Source organism: Cloeon dipterum, chromosome X (genome assembly GCF_949628265.1).
Source record: "Cloeon dipterum chromosome X, ieCloDipt1.1, whole genome shotgun sequence".
NCBI classification, from domain to species: Eukaryota; Metazoa; Arthropoda; class Insecta; order Ephemeroptera; family Baetidae; genus Cloeon; species Cloeon dipterum.
The window spans coordinates 31543129-31560645 of NC_088790.1; the positions used below are offsets into that span (position 1 = coordinate 31543129).

Below are 17517 nucleotides of genomic sequence, written 5' to 3' on the forward strand. Positions count from 1 at the left end.
CTCCTAATTATCGAATTAATCACAAAAATTTAGCATAAACAGTCGGCGAGTCATTCAAAATTGCTGTAAAAAGCATTCAAAACCGGCCTGGGTACGGATCTCAGGTCAGGGTATCCTGAAAAAGGTCGTTAAGGTAACCCTGGTGAGAGTTTAATCAAATACCTGTCTGATGAGGGGTCGTGGTCGACGGTAGGACCAACGACCGATTTTTAACAAAAATAAAACAATTTTCGGCTGCGAAGTCAAAAAACCGTAAAAAATTAATTTTAATTTTTCTATGGACGCGTAAATTCTGAAAATCGGTTTCCAGATTGGCAGTGGTCTGGTGCGCGCGATGAAGTCTCTAAAACCCTTTTAGGTTTCTCTTAAACAAAAAACTCAAAATTTTCCTTCGGGAGAAAGTGCAAAAACTACGTTTTTCAAACTTTAAAATTTATTTAGTATTAGGATTTTGATCGGATTGGCTCGTATTTACTCTTAAAATGATCCCAGATAAATTTCGCGTCGATTGATGTGCCATTTAAGAATTTTCGACCTGGACCAGAAAAAAATCATTAAAAATTTCGACATTTTCAAAAATTTGTGAAAATTCTAAAAATGATTCGATTTTGAAAATGCGCACACGGGCGGACGCACCTTACCGAGGGGCATCGTTTGGTATTAATTTGGGGCTCCTCCGAAATTTGGAATGCCACAAATCGCGTTTTTTAATTTTAAAAATTAATAACTCGGCTCCTATGGGTCGTGAAGTAAAAAACCAAAATTAATAAGACTTGCCGTGAAAAATTGCGTCTTTTAGGCCCCTTTGCCAGTGCTGTCTGCCCCCGGCACCTTCGACAGCCGCAAAATCTCAAGTTTTTGGATATAATTATTTTTATTAAATTAACCAATGAGCCGGATTCAGTTTCTGACTTGAAAACACTCCTTCCCGCGACGATTGCTCGGGTTCAGCGCTAAAATTCACAACTAGGAATAAATTAAGACCAATATTTCTGTATTTAAATAATTTATTAACTCTTTAACGTAGGACGCGTACTTTGCTTTGACAGGGATTTCTCCGAATTATCGAATTAACCACGATAATAATCAAATTTTGGCAAAATTCAGGTCCTTAATAAGACAAAAAACTATTTCCATCGTAAATTATATTTTCTGGACAATTAATTTTGACAAAAAAAAAAAATCCCGATTCACAAAGCACGGCGTCCAGCAATAACGGTGAGCGTTTTATTGCTAAGCACTTTTTCATTTATATCAAAATTGAACGGATTGTTATTCGTTTGGTCACTTCCTGGAAAAGGTCCAAGACGGAGGCTTGGGAGCTGCGTCTTCCAAGGTCAGGGAGGGGAAATTGTTGTTCAACACGTGACTCTCGGCGTGCGATTTGTGATCCGTCGAGCCTAAAATCTGGCCGCAAGTCTTGCATTCGGTGAAGTTCCCCTTCTGGCCGTGCGCTAACCACAATTCCTGCAATTTAAACGCAATTTAGGATGGCTGGAATGCTTAGAATTTTATTTTTAATTACCTGCTGCTTCCTGATGTCCGGCAGGAGCAGAAGAATTTCTGAAAATATTTCTGTGAACGAGCGCGCGCCCACGGCCTCTTTGCAGTAGTTGTAATAATCCAAGGCCGATATTTGGCTGGTGCGGAATTTCGACGACATAGTGCAGAATAATTGGAGCTCTTTGTCTGTTTTCAGAGCTTTTATTTTCTTTACTAGATCCGAGTTGCGCTCTTTCGAATTTATCGGGTGTATGTACGTACCAGCAGTCTGAAAAATATTCAAACTTAATTTTACCCACGTAAAAATAAAGATCATTCCATCACCTGTGAAATTGAAAAACTAACTCCGCTACTATTCGTAAAAGTGAGGCCATTGGTGGGTCGGGCGACGGAATTGAGGGTCACCGAGAAGCCCGGCGGCGGGCTGACGGCGTTGCTTTGGCTCTGCGAAAATCCCGGCGGAGGCGGCGGCGCCGCCCCCACCGGCGAAGTCACCGGAGGCGTCGTTGGGGTCGGCAGGTCCTCTTGCAGGGCGCCGATTTTCAGTTCCGAGCACTTGCGGTCCTCCTTCTTTTTGCTCTTGGCCCCCGTCGAGGCCGTCGACGTGCTGATTGAGCTCGACTGCACCGACGAAGTCGACGACGACTGAGGCAACGGGCTTGATGAATTCTGTCTTGCTTTGTTTTTCTTTTTCTTTGATTTGCTGGATTTACTTTCCTCAGTCTGCAACAAAATTAGAGCATTCAAAATAAACAAAATAATTTTTCTTTAACAGCTCGAAAAAAATTCTAAAACTGACCTCAGGTGGTTGGACAACGGAAGGTGGCTTCACTGTAACCTTACTAGTACCTTCGCTGAGCACAGCGAACCTAGAATTACTGGCTAACGACTCCAACTGCGATTGCTGCTGCTGCTGCTGCGGCTGTTTTAATTAAATTAGCGATTCACACGACAATTCTTGCGATGTTTTAAAACAAATACCACGTATGTTGGCTGATAATGAGGCACGATTTTGCCAACCACGTTGCCCTTGGGCACCACCTTTCCCTTCCAGCTGCTCGCCACCGGCACCGGTTTGCTCGGTTTACTCGGGGCGCCGAGAGAGGGGAAATCCGCCAGTCCGCGCTGCGGCGGGCCGCTCGGGGCCAAAGGCACAGCCTCCTGCCGCCGCTTGTGCTGGACCTGAATGCAAAAATATGGTTTAAAAATGCATTTTAATAAAATTAAAACCGAACACACTTTGATGGAGAAGTTGTTTGTATTGTGATTGGTGGCCGAGCCTCTCTGCAAACTGATGTTCACGTTGGGCACCTCTCCGGAGAGCGTCGGGAAGTTCTCCTCGTTCATATTGAGCCGCTGCGAACCACCTTTGAACATGATTTTGCCGCCGGCCGCCGGGGCCACGGACGTTGAGCCAGACAACGTGGGAAAGTTCTCCGCGAGCAGGTTTGGCCTGGCGGGTTGCACTTCGACCGGCGCCGCGAACCCGACTGCACCCTCGGAATCCTCATTGAAACTGTAAAAAGGGGAAATTCCATGTTAGGAATTATTTCATTCAACCTTTGAAAGGGTTTTTGGTATTTAATGATACTAGACTTATTTATTTGCGTGAAACCGAAATATTTGGAGTCGAAAGAGGGGGGTTTAACTGAGGGACTACAATATGGCGGCACGCCACGCCCACTTTTAGCGGCCAGAAATGCACTCTTGAATATTCCCTTGGTTACGCCCCTTTTTCAGCGGCTGATTTCAGCTGTTACTTGAAGGGGAGTAACCAAGGGACTACAATATGGTGGCGCAGACACTGCTCGCCGATCATAGTGGGCGTGGTGCGCCGCAATATTGTAATCCTTTGGTTACGCCCCCTCTTCAGCTGTTTTCATTTCGGTTAAACGCACAAGAAATCGTTCTAAATGTATTTTTAAATGCCAAAAACCCTGTCGAAGTAAACATGCCTATTAAAACCAACTTAAACACTAGAAAATGAGATAAACACGCGTCTTACTTTTGGCCTCTGCGGTTGTTTTGGCTGTTGTTGGCTCTAGGACGGGGCGCCAGCGTAAACTCGAGCTCCAGAGTCCGAGCTTGCTTTGTGGCCGCCTTTCCGAGCGCTTTACTATGAACCGAAGCTCGATGGGCTTTAAAATCGATGTCCGAGTTGAACGCCGAGGTGAATTTCTCGTCCTTGCACTCGCCCTCCTCGCACAAATAATGCTCCTGGCGAAAGTGCTCCCGCAGATCCTCGTAAGACCTGAATAAAAATTAAATTTACATTTTTTAAAAAAAATGGACAAACCGATAGTAGCAGTGGCGGCCGTCGGCATCGCAGAAGTGGCAGAATAAATGGTTGCGACGCATGTGGCGGAACAGCTCGTCATTGTCCATGAATCTGACATCGCAGTACTCGCAGATGGGGTGTCCACGGTGCGACGTGTTGTCCACGTCCCCTTTTCTCCGATGCAGTCCCAGTTCCTCCCGCGTGTAGCTCCGCCTCTCAAACGTGAAAATCTAAGGCAGAATTAATCTAATCTCGAGGTGAAAAACCAAATTACTTTCAAATTGTCGACGCAGAGATCACAAAACCGCAGGTTGTGCTCTTTGGTCATGTGGTTCTTCAGCATGTTAAAGGTCCGAAACTCGGGCTGCTCAGGGCACAAGCGGCAGAAGTGCTTTAGCAGCAGTCGAAAGGCCTCCTCGGCCTCGGCGTTCGTGAATCCAATTTTGTACTTTCGATCCGTCAGCCGGTGTTGCAGCAATTTGAACGGCTTTCGCTCCGGGGAAAATATGACCTGGAGAAGAACCAAGAATTTATTTTAACTCTCTGCCATAATAACGACAAGAAGCAACCTTGGGCATGTCCTGTCTGCAAATGGGGCATTCTGTTTGTTGACACAAAACCCGCATTCGAGTGGAACATTCGTAGCAAACGGGGTGGTCGCATTCGCCAACCGAGAAAATCTGCGCCTCCTTGAAGCACAACACGCACGTGTTGGCACTGTCCTCGTCACTCTGCATTTTCGGGCTAGATCAGGCTATCAAAACACGTCCTGCGGAAAGGGTGACTTGTAATCCAAGATCGTAAATTCATAAACCAATAAAAGTTACGAAATGATTCAAAGAAAGCCTAACGTCCGCTGGTCCAATCAAGCCAAAGGTAATGGGGTCTTTCGCAAAGGGTTTAACTTAATTTTTAACCAGGTCACCAAAGTTTTCGCCAGTTGCTTACCACGACATAATATTCCTCGCACATGAGAGAAGCAAACAGATGTTAACACGCTGCAGTTGGTGTGCAAAGCCCTTCGTGACGTCACATCAGTGATGATGATGATGATTTTTACGATGGCTCCGCCCCCCTTTGCGGCTATTGGTTCCAAGAGGCAGAATTGACCTGTTTGAATAATGGCGCCAAATTCATAATTTCATGCGAATAATTTACTTCTATAATTGTTCAACTATGCGGAAAATGAATATTGTTAATTTTATCAAAGAAAAATCAGGTAGTATTAAAAAATTAGATGCAGATCTGAACGAAAATAAAACTTTTGGACCAAGAATTTCCCCAATACTACCAACCTGAAGAGAGGGAGACCGGGGACCCGAGTTCAAAACCTCGAGAGTTTGGATTTTGTTTAAACATATTCCCCCTTTTTAACTTAATTTTCATAAAATTAAATCTAATTCATTCATATTCTACTCATTCTCTACTGAAAACAATTTTTGTAAACGCACGCAAACAAGAGTGTTAGCAGAAATCATCACATAGTCGCCATAACAGTCTTGGTTTGGATCGGATTCGGTGCTCCGCTGCCTGTGATGAGAAATCGCAGTAATCCTGCCTAGTGTCTCGCCAAAATGATCTCTTGACTTGGCCAGCAGTTGATCGAGTAGACAAACTTGGCAAATCCGTGCTTAGTTCCGCCTAAGAAAGAGTCGCCAGGTAAATATCGTGTTTCCAAGTCGGGTCTTTGCCCAGCGACTTCCCCTTGTTCGCGGCCATTTATTATTATCATCTGATCCGCATCTAGTTTCCAAGCCGAGCCAGCTTTGTTTTTCCTCGGCTCGACAAACTCTGGATTGTGAATATTTCGACTTGAATGTCGGAACGGAATTGCTAGAAATAATCCAAATTGTTGGTTATGCGGATTTTTGCGGAAATATTCGGAGAATTTGTCCATTCTTTCCTGCCCTTTTCCCTTTAAATTCTCGCAAGGTAATTGTGCAAAAATTATTCGCAAGGGTTGTGATTGTTCGGCTGAAGGGGAATTCGAGGTTGGCGTAATTTAAGGAAATTTCGGCGCCGCTGAAATCCCAATACCTTTAGTTGACCTTGAGGAGTAATTTTTTCAAGGTGTATATTGTTCGGAATCGATGAATTATAATTCATCCCGATTAACGGATGGCTTCTTGTCCTTTTTTGCACGCTCACTGATTCTTGTTCTGCTAATTTTTTCAATGTTAAAGTTGTGAAAGAGTGTTATAGTTTTTTTTTAATTAAAATTAGACCTCTAAAATTATTTAATTAAAAACATTCTTTCCTTTTATCTGATGTTAAAAAATGACTAACAATTTAATACAAATTAAATTCGTGTTTTTCTCAGGTAGGGAAAATTCGAAAACAAATCAAACGTTTTTAAAATTATCTGAAAATTTAATAACATTTTTTCTACAATCAAAAATAGTTATACACATGTTATTTCAATTGTTTTCAACAATATAATTTAATTCCCTTTTGAAATGGCTCCTCTTTTGCAGCCAAATCTCAGAAAAATGGAGCTGAGAGTGGGCAACAAATACCGTCTCGGACGCAAGATCGGGAGCGGTTCCTTCGGAGACATTTACCTAGGTAACGAAAATCGCGCTTTTTCAATCGAAGTAAATTATTAATTAACTCTGAAACGCAGGCACCAACATCACGACCGGCGAGGAGGTGGCCATCAAGCTGGAATGCATCAAAACCAGACACCCTCAGTTGCACATAGAATCCAAATTCTACAAAATGATGCAAGGAGGAGGTGCGTGTCGTTTGCTCATTGAATTTTAAATCGAGTTGTTTTGCATTTTTAACAAAATTCAGAAGGATCAGATTCGACTTCCTTATTTTAACTTTCAAATTTAATTTGTTTGGCGCAGTGGGAATCCCGATGATCAAGTGGTGCGGCTCCGAAGGCGACTACAATGTCATGGTGATGGAGCTGCTCGGCCCTTCGCTCGAAGATCTCTTCAATTTCTGTTCCCGAAGATTTTCACTGAAGACTGTACTACTCTTAGCAGACCAACTGGTGAGAATTGCACATTTTTTTCGCCGGAAATTCAAAAATAACATATGAAGTGTACGAAATTATTTTTATCTTGAGTTGTGATGAGGTTAGAACATTAAAGTTCGTGCTAAAAGATGCCTAATTAGATTGTCAATATTTAATATATTTTTTAAATTTCATTTAGATTTCCCAAATTGGAGTAATTTTAGAGTTTTTCGATGAATTTTGAATATCTCTAAAGCGGACCATTTAATTTTGTTCTGTTCCTAGGGTAAAATGTTGCTCCAATTGTACGAAACATGCCTAGAAATTTTCAGGGTGGTGGTTTTTAGAGTTTTTGAGATACGAAGGGTCAAAGGTTGAAAAATAACATACTCAAGTTCAGGTAAAAATGAGAATCGTTTGATTTTTGCCCTTGGAACATGCTGGGGGTTTCCCCTGAGGTCATTCAAGACCATCAGAACAATTAATAAATGGAACCCTGGCGTCAGGGTAGTTCCCAAGCGATCTATTTTATTAAATTTCCATTTTAACGGCGTCTAACGGGCTCTGTATCAGTTCAATTTGCAAAATCTGCACACCATTGGAACGGCAAAGCCAAGAGCTTTCAGAATATGTGCAATTTGACCATTAGGAAGCTCTCCGGGTGCTCAGGGTGTACCCTGATTTCCCCAAAATCGCGTTCCCGAGCACCCTGGTTTCTTTAAAAGGGTCAAGTTGCACATCTTCTGAAAGCTCTTGACTTGGCCGTTCCAATGGTGTGCAGATCGCACTAATGGAACCATTACAGAACTCGTCAGGAGTCGTTTAAGTGGCTGCTAATACGAATTTAACAAAATCGATCGCTCGAGGGCTTTAAATACAACCTGAACTCTTTAGAACTTGTAATTAATGAAATTTTCGTTTAATTTTTTCAGATTAGCCGAATAGACTTCATTCACTCGCGGAATTTCATCCACCGCGACATAAAACCGGACAACTTCCTCATGGGGCTGGGTAAAAAAGGCAACTTGGTCTACATCATCGACTTTGGCCTGGCCAAGAAGTACAGAGACGGACGCACACACCAACACATCCTCTACAGGGAAAATAAAAATCTGACCGGAACGGCACGATACGCTTCAATTAGTACCCACTTGGGAATCGGTAATTGAATCGTCAACTAATCGATTTAACTATTATCTAATTACGTCAATACTATTTATTTATTTATTCCTCAGAGCAAAGCAGGAGAGACGACCTGGAATCGCTGGGTTACGTGCTGATGTACTTCAACCGCGGGTCGCTGCCGTGGCAAGGCCTGAAGGCCGCCACGAAACGCCAGAAGTACGAACGCATCTCAGAAAAGAAAATGGGCACGCCCATCGAGGAGCTGACTCGCGGCTATCCAGGTTAGCTTCGTTTAACTCCCAATCGTTCATACAATTATTCGATGATTTGATCCCCACACAGCTGAATTCGCCACATATCTCTACTACTGCCGTTCGCTCCGATTCGAAGAGCGTCCCGACTATAATTACCTGCGACAAATGTTCCGATCGCTCTTCCACCGCCAGGGCTTCACTTATGATTATGTTTTCGACTGGAACATGCTCAAGTTTGTGAGTACATTTTTATTTATTACTAGATTTTTGTCAATATCGTGATTTAATTCGTCAGGTTTGAACCCTGAGTGCTTAACCTGGCTAATTATTGTTATTGATCAACGTTTAAAAAGATCCGAGTATCCATAAATATTAAAATCTGAGCATTTTTCGATAAATTCAGTATTTAGGAAAATTCTGACTTTTCGAAAAATGCTCCGGTTTCAAAAAACCAAAGGTTTTTGGAATCAGCACTTAATGACAAGTCCAAAAATATGCAACATGATTGTATTCTGGTTTGTCCAGATGGTTTGTGCCGCGGAAAAATGGCCTTCCTTAGCCCCGCCCACTTTTGTATCGCGTGCAGGAGTCAGCTGATCAGAGTGAAGTTAGCTCCACTTGGTAGACCTCTCCGAGAGTTAATTTCACTCCGATGCAGATGGATTTAAAAGTGGGCGGGGCTTACCATGGGCCAATTTTCCGCGGCACGAACGATCAGAATTGCAGGATTTTAATGTATTTAATTTTGTGCAATTTCAGGGAGCGTCTCGACTGGGTCAGGAGGAGGCGGGTCGCGAGCGGCGCTACCCGACGCGGATGGGCCAGTTTGCCGGGAGCCAGCAGCAGAACCAGCCAGGGCAGCAGGGCGGCGCCGGCGTGAGCGGCGGCGTGGGCGGCGCCTCGGGCAACGCGCGCCACCCGAAGACGGCGTCCGGCGCGGTGGTCAGCCCGGTGGAGACGCCGTCGCGGCAGGCGCTGGCAGCGGCGTCACCCGCGGCGGCGGCAGCGGCGGCGGCGGTCGGCGCCACGACCACGGCGTCGCCGTCGTCGGGCAAAAGACGGTGAGAAAAGTGACTGGAATCGCTGCTTCGTCCTTATCCGGTTAATTGGTTTGACTGTGATTTGCCCCCTGGACATTTTCGGAGCTGCTGGTCCATGAAATGGCCTAAGCGAATTCGTTTGATGATTAAACTCGGCGTCGTGGTGTCTCGGAACTTTTTCTAGCTGTTATTTGCCCGGTAGGACAGTGCATAATAATTAAAAAGTGTTGTGCCAGCGTCTCGACTGACACCCCCTCCCTCGCGTTGGCCGGCCGAGTGTGAGAGCCAGCGAGGCAGATCGTTTACACTGTTCTTGATCGTTGTCTACTCGTGAGAACACCCCAATTCTTGTCGCTATGTATTCGCTTCCAATAGGTTTATGTTTTTGGTTGCTTCGATTCGACTGACACTTTGGTCCATCGCAAGAAGAAGATGAAGAAGAAGTGAATTCTGACCACTTTTGTACTTAATTTCTACGCTAATAATTCGGCTCGAAGAAGAGACGTTCAGTGTTCGGAGCCGTGTCGGCAGGTTACTGTGATTTCATTGTTGTTTTTGGCGAAATCTGCACTTCAAATTCGGTTTTTTAAAAATTCGTGTCGTGGAAAATTGTCCCATCTCTCGCCCCGCCCACTTTTATATCGGACAGGACAGCTCTACCAACTGGAGCCAATTTCATTCCGATTAAAGTGGGCGGGGCCGTTATTTTGGCGTTTTTTGGTTTGAATCCATCAAATCAGACTCTGTGATTCGCTTTTAGACCGAGACAGCAGCGCCACGGTGGCAAACCGGGCTACTGCTACGTCATTTGCCTGCCGCTGTGGCGCTGCTGTCTCGATTCCCGCCAAAATAACGGTTTTTACGAATATTAAATGCCATCTGGTGGCGGCTCCGGATAACACCACGCACTTTCCGAAGTGCCGAATTCACGCTCTCTTTGACTCATTCGATTTTAAGACACCGATCCCCCCACCCCACCCCCTTATTGTATTTATTAATGTGTCGATATATTCATTTTTGATACCCCGGTTCAGATCAATTAAAATAATCAACGGATAGATTCGCGAGCTTTTGAGTGACAATGCCAATTGTAAATGTAAATATGATGAATTTCGAGAGCGTGTCGGCTTGATAAACAAAAAAAAAGGAAACCATCATCTTGTATGATACATTGTACATATATTTTTATATATATTTCGTGTGTGCGCGAAACCGATCGAACGAAGAAGTGGTGATTAATTAGCACGTGTTTTAATCCGAGCATGTACATATATAAACACACACACACACACTCACACACATTACGATGGTTATATATTGCTGCTGCCTTACGAGTATCACACACACACACACACACACACACACACACTCACTCACTCACAGAAAGAAAGAGAGAAACACACACTCACGCACGCCGCGAATATTCCTGCAGCCACGACGAAGCCGTGTGTCCCGCCGCCGTCGCCATTTTCGAGCCAATTTCGCGGGCCGCTCTTAGTGTGTGCGAGAATATATATATAAAAAAATTGTGAATTTTTGTTGCAACAACAAAGGATAGATAACGAGTTATAATTACGAAACAAAACAAATTAAAACAACAAAGGATCGACGATTTGGAGAAGGAATGGAAGGAAGGAAAGAAGGAAGGAAGAAGCTATGATTATGAACATGATGTGATTCATGTCTATCAATTTAAGTAACAAATTGTATTGATTACGATATGACGTGCGATGAAAGTATAAAAAAAACATGCATTATTTGTTGTGATGTATACAATTTTCGGGTATTAAAATGTCGAAAAATGAAACCAAATGCGCCTCGTTTAAATTAACTCTTCCAATATAATTAAATTTAATTATTTAAATGGCCGTCAGGGTGTCCTGATGACTTACAAAGGGTCGAATTGAACATTCCACGTTCCTAGGGTAAAAATAAAATTTTACCTAAACTCAAAATTACCCTTTTTCAACCTTAGTACCTCTAAAACAAGGAGTCGCGAAACCCTGAAATTTTCTGGGCATGTTAAATACATTCAAAACAACGTATTATTAAAAATTAATAATATAAGTACGCCCATTTAAGCCCAAAAGGGCCCTGCAAAAAAATTAAACTGATTTTTATTCACTTTTTACCCGGCCCTCGAAGCTCGACGAGCCTCAGGGGCACATAGTGGGCTGATTTTAGTACCGTTCGACGCGGAATTTATAAGGCATCAATTTTATTTTTGGTTTTGACCGATCGGACCCATAGGGCCTGAGAAATTAATTTTCTAAATCCAGAAAACGTGGTTTTTTGAAATTTTTCGTGTTCGTGGGCCTACTGCGCAGGCTCCAGGAGTCCGACGGGGCCGTGCTACCCCTCGATTGAATGCTCATGTTCTAGGCAGTCGATATTTTCGTGCCCTCAGGGTCGGAGATACTCAGGGCGAAGGGTACAAAATTAAAACTACGTTAAATTCTCGGTAAAATTAAATTTCAAACACTAAAATTCGATTTATTGGCAAAATTTAAGTCTGCTTCTGTGCAAATTAGCCCCCTGTTGCTCACCCTGAGCTCAGGGTAAATTTCAAAAATTAAAAAATATTTATTTTTGAACACCAAACAGCCCGTTTTTACCCCAAATAAAATAAAAATCAATATATTATTTTTACCTCTTTATTATTTGATACAAATCACCTGGAAAAAAATGAACCATTGGAATTTCGTGGCCGGCGGCGTTCGGCGTGAATTGAGTGAAACACGAGAGGTGCGTTAAGTGGCGAGGAAGCCGCCGTCGACGGGCAGAATGCAGGCGTGCACCATGGCCGCGCTGTCGCTAAGCAGGAATAGTATGGCTTCCACCACATCCTGCTCCTCTGCATTGTGCGCAAAAGAGAACAAGAATTATTAGCCTCCGACACGCACCCCCGATCGAATCTAATATAAAAGAAAGAAAGAAAGAAAGAATGTGTCACCTGCGAAGCGCCCGATCGGAATGCGCGACAGCATCGGGCCAGCCTTGTCCGGGTCGCTCCAGCCCAGCCGACCCATCGCCGTCATCACCACCGTCGGGTTCACGCAGTTGACGCGAATCTGAAATTCGAAATCGCAAGGGGATGAAAAATGTTATTTTTTTTATTTCTTCAGACAAATTAATCTGGAAAACTGGCTAAAATCGCTAGGAATGAAACGTAAAATGCAATAAAGAATATCAAAGGGGTGGTTTTCAGGGGATGAATAAGGGTTGAAAGATTATTTCTTGCATATAAAATATAATTTAGGTGAAACAGTGGCATAAATTACACAAAAATACTTTTAACAAGAAACAATAGTTGTCAAAACAGTTTTAGGGGTTGATTTAGAGGGTTGTAAAGGGGTTGAAGTAAAATTATTCGAAATTGTGGACGAATTTTTCTCTTATTTCGAGAATAAGAGAAATACTTGACTGATTATCAAGAAACTCCGTCATTTAGGGGTGGTTTTTTAAGGGATGAAATCTAAAGGGGGCTTAAATTAAACAATTTTACCCAAAAGTCACTGCTTCTTCAATTCAAAAGAGCACCCCATTTTTTTATTAAGTGGCTCTTGGCATTTTTTTTAAGAGCAGGAAATGGAGTAATTGTTCTGCATGGGAAAAAGAATTAGCGCGCGCACCTTATGCTTGCCGAGCTCGAGTGCCATCACTTTGGAGAGCATGTCGAGGGCGCCCTTGGTGGAGCAGTAAGTAGCATGTTCGGCGAGAGCCCTCTGCGAAGCCTGCACGGACGAGAGAGAGAAAAGAAAGAGATAAAGAGCGAGCGAGAGTGAGCGAGCACACATTTTTTCCTTCTTTCATAATAGTATATATAGTTCCGTATTTGATCCAATTATGCACAACTTGAACTACGCCTCAAGCGCACTCCAGCAATAATTGAGATTTTTTCTTAATATTTAGTAAACAAATATTTTAAAGACCGTGTTTGACGCATTTTCTGAGCCCACCAATCGATTCCTGAGGGTCGAATTAGGTAAATTGGACGTTTTTTCCGTTAAAAAAGTGCAGTGCGACCTGCGAACTTTTTTTCCCCGCCAAAACAATTTGAATGCGAGAAGTGCGCATGCGTCAGAGCTGACAAAGAAGTCATTCGTACAGGTGGTCTCTCTGTAAGTGCTCAAACCAGCTCTCACGCATGCGCAATTCTCGCAAATACGTTCAAATTGTTTTGGCGGGAAAAAAGTTCGCACGTCGCGCTGCACTTTTTTAACGGAAAAAACATCCACTATAACTAATTCGACCCTCAGGAATCGATTGGTGGACTCAGAACCTTCGTCAAAGACGGTCTTTTAGGGCAAAAATTATTTTTCTTCTACCTGAGAGGAAATGTTAACAATAGAACCCCCTTCCTTCCTCGCAATCATGTCCGCGGCCACGATTTGGCTGACGTTGAGCACCGATTTGACGTTCACTCCGAAAGACCTGTGGAAATTCTTATAAAATTCCCGTAAAACAAAAGTAAATTAACCTGTCAAAGTGCTCTTCAGTGACGTCCATGAAGGGTTCGAGCAGCGCAACGCCCGCATTGTTGGCCAGGCAGTGCACCCCTTTGGCCACCTCGGACAGGCGCTCCCTGGTGGCCGTCCAGTCGGCCAGGTCGACGCAAACGCTGGTCACGCTGCCGGCAAACTCGTCCCGCAGCGAGTCCAGGTCGGACTGCGTGCGGGACACGGCCACCACGTGCGCCCCCAGCTGACACAGCCGCCGCACCGTCGCCCTGCCGATCCCTAAATTATTTTTTCAATTTTTAGAAAAATTCAAAAGGTTACAAAATATTTCATCAAAATTACAGCAGATTTGGAAATAGGAATTAAGGCATAAATTTTGGTTTGTGTTTTTCCCGCCCAAAAAATAAATTAAATGCTGAAACAATAATTATTTTATTTTAAAGCGCTAAAATATCAAGCGAAATAATTTTATTCCTTTCAAAAACGCAGTCCAACACCATTGGAATGTAATAAATGCCAGTTATGCAATAAAAAATGCACAAAATAACGACAAAATGCGCTCAGAAATCCCATAAAAATATAATATTTCACCCAAAAAATCACTGTTACCTTTCCCGGCGCCTGTGACGAGTACTTTTTTGTCCTTGAAAAAGTTTTTAACGTCAGTCATTGTGTGTGTGTGTGTGTGTGCGCCTCGGGTTGCTATACTGTCGTGACGCGCGGATCGTTGTTTCGGTTCGTTCGGGCCCGAATCTGACCTCCGAACTCGTGAGACGAGATTGGCCTGACTCACGTTCGACCAGTTCGTGCCAATTATCCGAGCCGAAATAATATTAAATCTCTGCCGGCCGGAGACGAGACGAGAACAGAAGCAGAATAAAAAGCAGCCGGGCGCTTTAAAAGGAATGGTTCGAGTGCCGCGCGTACAGCGCTGAGAAAAATAATGTAATCGATGATTACGCATGGCTAAGGTCGCCCTTCAGAGGGGAAATATTTTGATAAGAATGTCGCTGCTTTGCTGCAGAGGCACGAGCAGCTATTAAAAATAATTATTTGACGTCTAATGGGTTTATTTTTAAAAAGGTTCCGAGGATTTTAAAATTAGATAATTTCTGGTCTCGTCTAAATTACGTTATATTTCATAAATATTTTATTTTTCCAATTTTATATTCTTTTAAATTATTAAAAAGGTTTAAAGACTGTCTTTGACGAGGTTTCTGAGCACACCAATCGATTCCTGAGGGTCGAATTAGGTAAAATGGATGTTTTTTCCGTTAAAAAAGGCCAGCGCGACGTGCGAACTTTTTTCCCGCCAAAACAATTTGAACTGCGCATGCGTGAGAGCTGGTTTGAGCACTTGCAGAGAGACCGCAGCTGTACGAATGACTTCTTTGTCAGATTCATCCAGCTCTGACGCATGCGCACTTCTCGCATTCAAATTGTTTTGGCGGCAAAAAAGTTCGCACGTCGCGCTTCACTTTTTTAACGGAAAAAAATCCATTTGAACTAATTCGACCCTCAGGAATCGATTGGTGGGCTCAGAAACATCCTCAGAGACCGTCTTTTTAAACTTTTTTAAGTTTGAAAGTGATCTAATTATTAAATCTGAGTAGATACAATTAAATACACGTCTTTAGTAGGAGAATTATTTAAAAATTAGTTAATTATTTTATTGTAAAACAGTCCAATTGTACAGAATAATTTTCTCACATCCTCAGTCTTTTGCACTGGATTTCCATTCGCCGTCAAGTGTCGAAAAAATAGATGCGAATCAAGAAAGCAGATAAACTGGTGACTCCGATGAAGACCGTGAACTCGACGGCACTTTTCTCGGCGCTGCCCTTCTGATCGCTGCACGGAGGGTTGCTGCACGTGCTGCTCGCCAGGTCGACTTTGGCCACGATTTGCGGACAAGTCGCCAACAATGAACACTGCACCGGAGGCAGCGGCGGCCGGTTATCCTTGTTGCACATTCGCTCTCCTACCTGAGAAATTTCATTGTTTTCAATTATTTTTAATTGGAAAAGAGCCCTAGATGATTTTCTTTGGGATCGAAATAAAAATTTTCAACCTAAAATAATTTATTTTTCTTAAATTTATGAATTAGAAACGAATTGGAATTTATTTCTTGATGTTTTGTCGCTTTAAAAATGTCTGGAAATGATGAAAGTTTTTAATTAAGTAAAAAATATCGTAAATTGCACCTTTTTATGCAAGAACGTGCTGCAGTTGAATCAAAAATTTAATAGCACATCAAAATTCAAGCATTAAATTAATTTTATAATAATTTTTTGCAGTTTAATTAAATATAATTACGTAATAAATTTTTTAATCGGTTTTTTCTTCTAGAAAACAGGCTGAAATATATCAACATATAAATTTGATGTTGTAACATTGATTAATAAATAAAAATGTATTTACCTCGATTAACGTGTCCCTTCCTTTCGAGTCAACGCCCGTTTTGATGTAGCATTTCGCAATCTGAGGAATGGTCCCCGTGCCGCAAGTGACGGTGCACTCTGAATAGTTGAAGACAATCCACCTGAATTAAGAAAAAAAACTCATCAACCTGAAAAGATTTCGAAACTAAATATCCTAAATACCTAGGCGTAAAGCAAGGTTGTTGTCCACAAGTCTGAATTGTCTCCGTTGGTTTTTCTCCCGAACATTCGGAATCTTCCCCTCTATCATCCCCCGACATGCACATAGCCTTCGACCTTTGGTAGCCTAATAATTTTTGTAATAATAAATTAATTGATTGATGATATTTTGGTCAAACTGACCTCCTCCGCAAGTGACTGCGCACGGATTGAAAACCAACCGCCACTTGAAATTGACTTGGGGCAGCAGTCGCTGGTCTTCCTTTTTAACTACTCCCCCTTTTTGGTTTCCGACCTTTGAAAGAACTGTTAAATTTCCTTGAAATAGGAGAAAATCGAAACAAACCTTGCCCATCTCTCCAATCCAAAAGAAGGTGCACAGAGCCGCCAGAATCGGTTGCAGCTCCATCTTTTTGACGGAAAATCCGGAGAATCACAGATTTACGAGTTGTATTGCTTCAATGCTAACCAACAATTATTTACAGTTGAAATTAAGCCAAGGATATATGACACGCAGTGGACACTAATTTACCTCAAAGAGTGCATGCGCTCAGATTGAGTGATAGCTTCCATGGCGTTTTTATAGATCGCGCGACTGCAAAAGAACTAAACACTAGAGGACTGTGATTTTGTAAAGCCAGTGACGTAAGGAAAAAACTAATTATCCGTGAAAATAGAGAGAAATAAGCGAAATAAACACACATTCTGTATGTAATTCAATGTTTGTATCGTTTTTATTTCGCCGCCATTTTAGAGAAGAATTTAAAAAATTCTTTAATCAATTTCAAAAAATTCATCATGCCAATTAGCCACTATAGTGACGTCCAGACTTTATTTCTGTCCACTAATGCTCATACAACGCCATACCACACGCCCCACACTTTTTGTAAGTCACGCACAATAAACATCCGCATGTAATAGATATTATCGCAGCCGTCCGCCTTATACAGCAGCCCCCATCTCCGCTCACTTCCTCTGCTCAAAGCTGCGTATAAGCGTAATACTCCCCTAAATCCCTCTAAAAATTATTAAAACAATTTAAATTTAATCAATCACAGACAGTTCGCCCGCAAAAACTGCTGAATTATTCAAAATCGAACATTTTGCAGTGCGAACTCTCATCGTGCCGCTTTCGCGCCATTAAATTCAAAAATGGCCATCTGTAAAAATTCTTCACGACAAACATCTATAATTCCCATGTATGACATTCCTCTCCTCCCCTGCCGGGCGAATTCCCTTGCCCAAATTAGAAGAATTAAATTGCAACCTTCATTTCCGTTCAAATTCATTCT

General features: G+C 42.6%; 4 protein-coding genes across 9 annotated transcripts; 1 reads left to right on the forward strand and 3 right to left on the reverse strand.

Moving 5' to 3' along the window:
* Positions 1-989: 989 nt before the first annotated feature.
* LOC135945187 (E3 ubiquitin-protein ligase ZNF598) lies at positions 990-4856 on the reverse strand. 2 transcript variants are annotated; one of them, XM_065492660.1, is made up of 11 exons: positions 4730-4856; positions 4351-4550; positions 4056-4292; positions 3800-4011; positions 3509-3754; positions 2743-3019; positions 2485-2685; positions 2303-2425; positions 1828-2226; positions 1526-1771; positions 990-1467 (listed from the first exon to the last, which is right to left on the reverse strand). In XM_065492660.1, exons 2-11 carry the CDS (start codon positions 4516-4518, stop codon positions 1285-1287), a joined length of 2292 nt encoding a protein of 763 aa, XP_065348732.1. In that variant the 5' UTR covers positions 4519-4550; positions 4730-4856; the 3' UTR covers positions 990-1284. The 2 variants fall into 2 exon arrangements, with proteins under 2 accessions (XP_065348732.1, XP_065348731.1); XM_065492659.1 differs by having other exon boundaries at positions 4609-4813.
* Positions 4857-5266: 410 nt separating this feature from the next.
* On the forward strand, positions 5267-10977 carry LOC135945188 (casein kinase I-like). 4 transcript variants are annotated; one of them, XM_065492663.1, is made up of 8 exons: positions 5267-5440; positions 6256-6346; positions 6405-6515; positions 6634-6782; positions 7679-7907; positions 7982-8152; positions 8214-8362; positions 8885-10977. In XM_065492663.1, the coding sequence occupies exons 2-8, from the start codon at positions 6271-6273 to the stop codon at positions 9188-9190; spliced, it is 1191 nt and encodes a 396-aa protein (XP_065348735.1). In that variant the 5' UTR covers positions 5267-5440; positions 6256-6270; the 3' UTR covers positions 9191-10977. The 4 variants fall into 4 exon arrangements, with proteins under 4 accessions (XP_065348735.1, XP_065348736.1, XP_065348737.1 ...); XM_065492664.1 differs by lacking the exon at positions 5267-5440 and adding an exon at positions 5606-5632; XM_065492665.1 differs by lacking the exon at positions 5267-5440 and adding an exon at positions 5750-5772.
* Positions 10978-11805: 828 nt separating this feature from the next.
* On the reverse strand, positions 11806-14493 carry LOC135945189 (L-xylulose reductase-like). Its single transcript, XM_065492666.1, has 6 exons — positions 14235-14493; positions 13646-13904; positions 13494-13599; positions 12798-12899; positions 12119-12236; positions 11806-12019 (listed from the first exon to the last, which is right to left on the reverse strand). Exons 1-6 carry the CDS (start codon positions 14293-14295, stop codon positions 11916-11918), a joined length of 750 nt encoding a protein of 249 aa, XP_065348738.1. The 5' UTR covers positions 14296-14493; the 3' UTR covers positions 11806-11915.
* Positions 14494-15280: 787 nt separating this feature from the next.
* Positions 15281-17455, reverse strand: LOC135946037 (A disintegrin and metalloproteinase with thrombospondin motifs 6-like). Of its 2 annotated transcripts, XM_065494054.1 has the most exons (6): positions 16758-17455; positions 16572-16689; positions 16409-16520; positions 16229-16352; positions 16047-16167; positions 15281-15610 (listed from the first exon to the last, which is right to left on the reverse strand). In XM_065494054.1, exons 2-6 carry the CDS (start codon positions 16632-16634, stop codon positions 15371-15373), a joined length of 660 nt encoding a protein of 219 aa, XP_065350126.1. In that variant the 5' UTR covers positions 16635-16689; positions 16758-17455; the 3' UTR covers positions 15281-15370. The 2 variants fall into 2 exon arrangements, with proteins under 2 accessions (XP_065350126.1, XP_065350124.1); XM_065494052.1 differs by having other exon boundaries at positions 16572-17455.
* Between the last annotated feature and the right edge of the window lie 62 nt (positions 17456-17517).

Coding starts and splice junctions, on each gene's coding strand:
- LOC135945188 (XM_065492661.1), top strand. CDS start 6,238: ATGGCTCCTCTTTTGCAGCCAAATCTCAGAAAAATGGAGCTGAGAGTG. Junction 6,516..6,633: donor CAAAATGATGCAAGGAGGAG/GTGCGTGTCGTT, acceptor TGTTTGGCGCAG/TGGGAATCCCGATGATCAAG. Junction 8,363..8,884: donor ACTGGAACATGCTCAAGTTT/GTGAGTACATTT, acceptor GTGCAATTTCAG/GGAGCGTCTCGACTGGGTCA.
- LOC135945189 (XM_065492666.1), bottom strand. CDS start 14,295: ATGACTGACGTTAAAAACTTTTTCAAGGACAAAAAAGTACTCGTCACA. Junction 13,905..14,234: donor CGTCACAGGCGCCGGGAAAG/GTAACAGTGATT, acceptor AAAATAATTTAG/GGATCGGCAGGGCGACGGTG. Junction 12,900..13,493: donor TTGTTAACATTTCCTCTCAG/GTAGAAGAAAAA, acceptor TCGTCCGTGCAG/GCTTCGCAGAGGGCTCTCGC.
- LOC135945187 (XM_065492660.1), bottom strand. CDS start 4,518: ATGCAGAGTGACGAGGACAGTGCCAACACGTGCGTGTTGTGCTTCAAG. Junction 3,755..3,799: donor GGCCGCCACTGCTACTATCG/GTTTGTCCATTT, acceptor ATTTTTATTCAG/GTCTTACGAGGATCTGCGGG. Junction 2,227..2,302: donor CCGTTGTCCAACCACCTGAG/GTCAGTTTTAGA, acceptor ATTTTGTTGCAG/ACTGAGGAAAGTAAATCCAG.
- LOC135946037 (XM_065494054.1), bottom strand. CDS start 16,634: ATGGAGCTGCAACCGATTCTGGCGGCTCTGTGCACCTTCTTTTGGATT. Junction 16,168..16,228: donor CAACCTTGCTTTACGCCTAG/GTATTTAGGATA, acceptor TTCTTAATTCAG/GTGGATTGTCTTCAACTATT. Junction 15,611..16,046: donor GAAGGGACACGTTAATCGAG/GTAAATACATTT, acceptor GAAATTTCTCAG/GTAGGAGAGCGAATGTGCAA.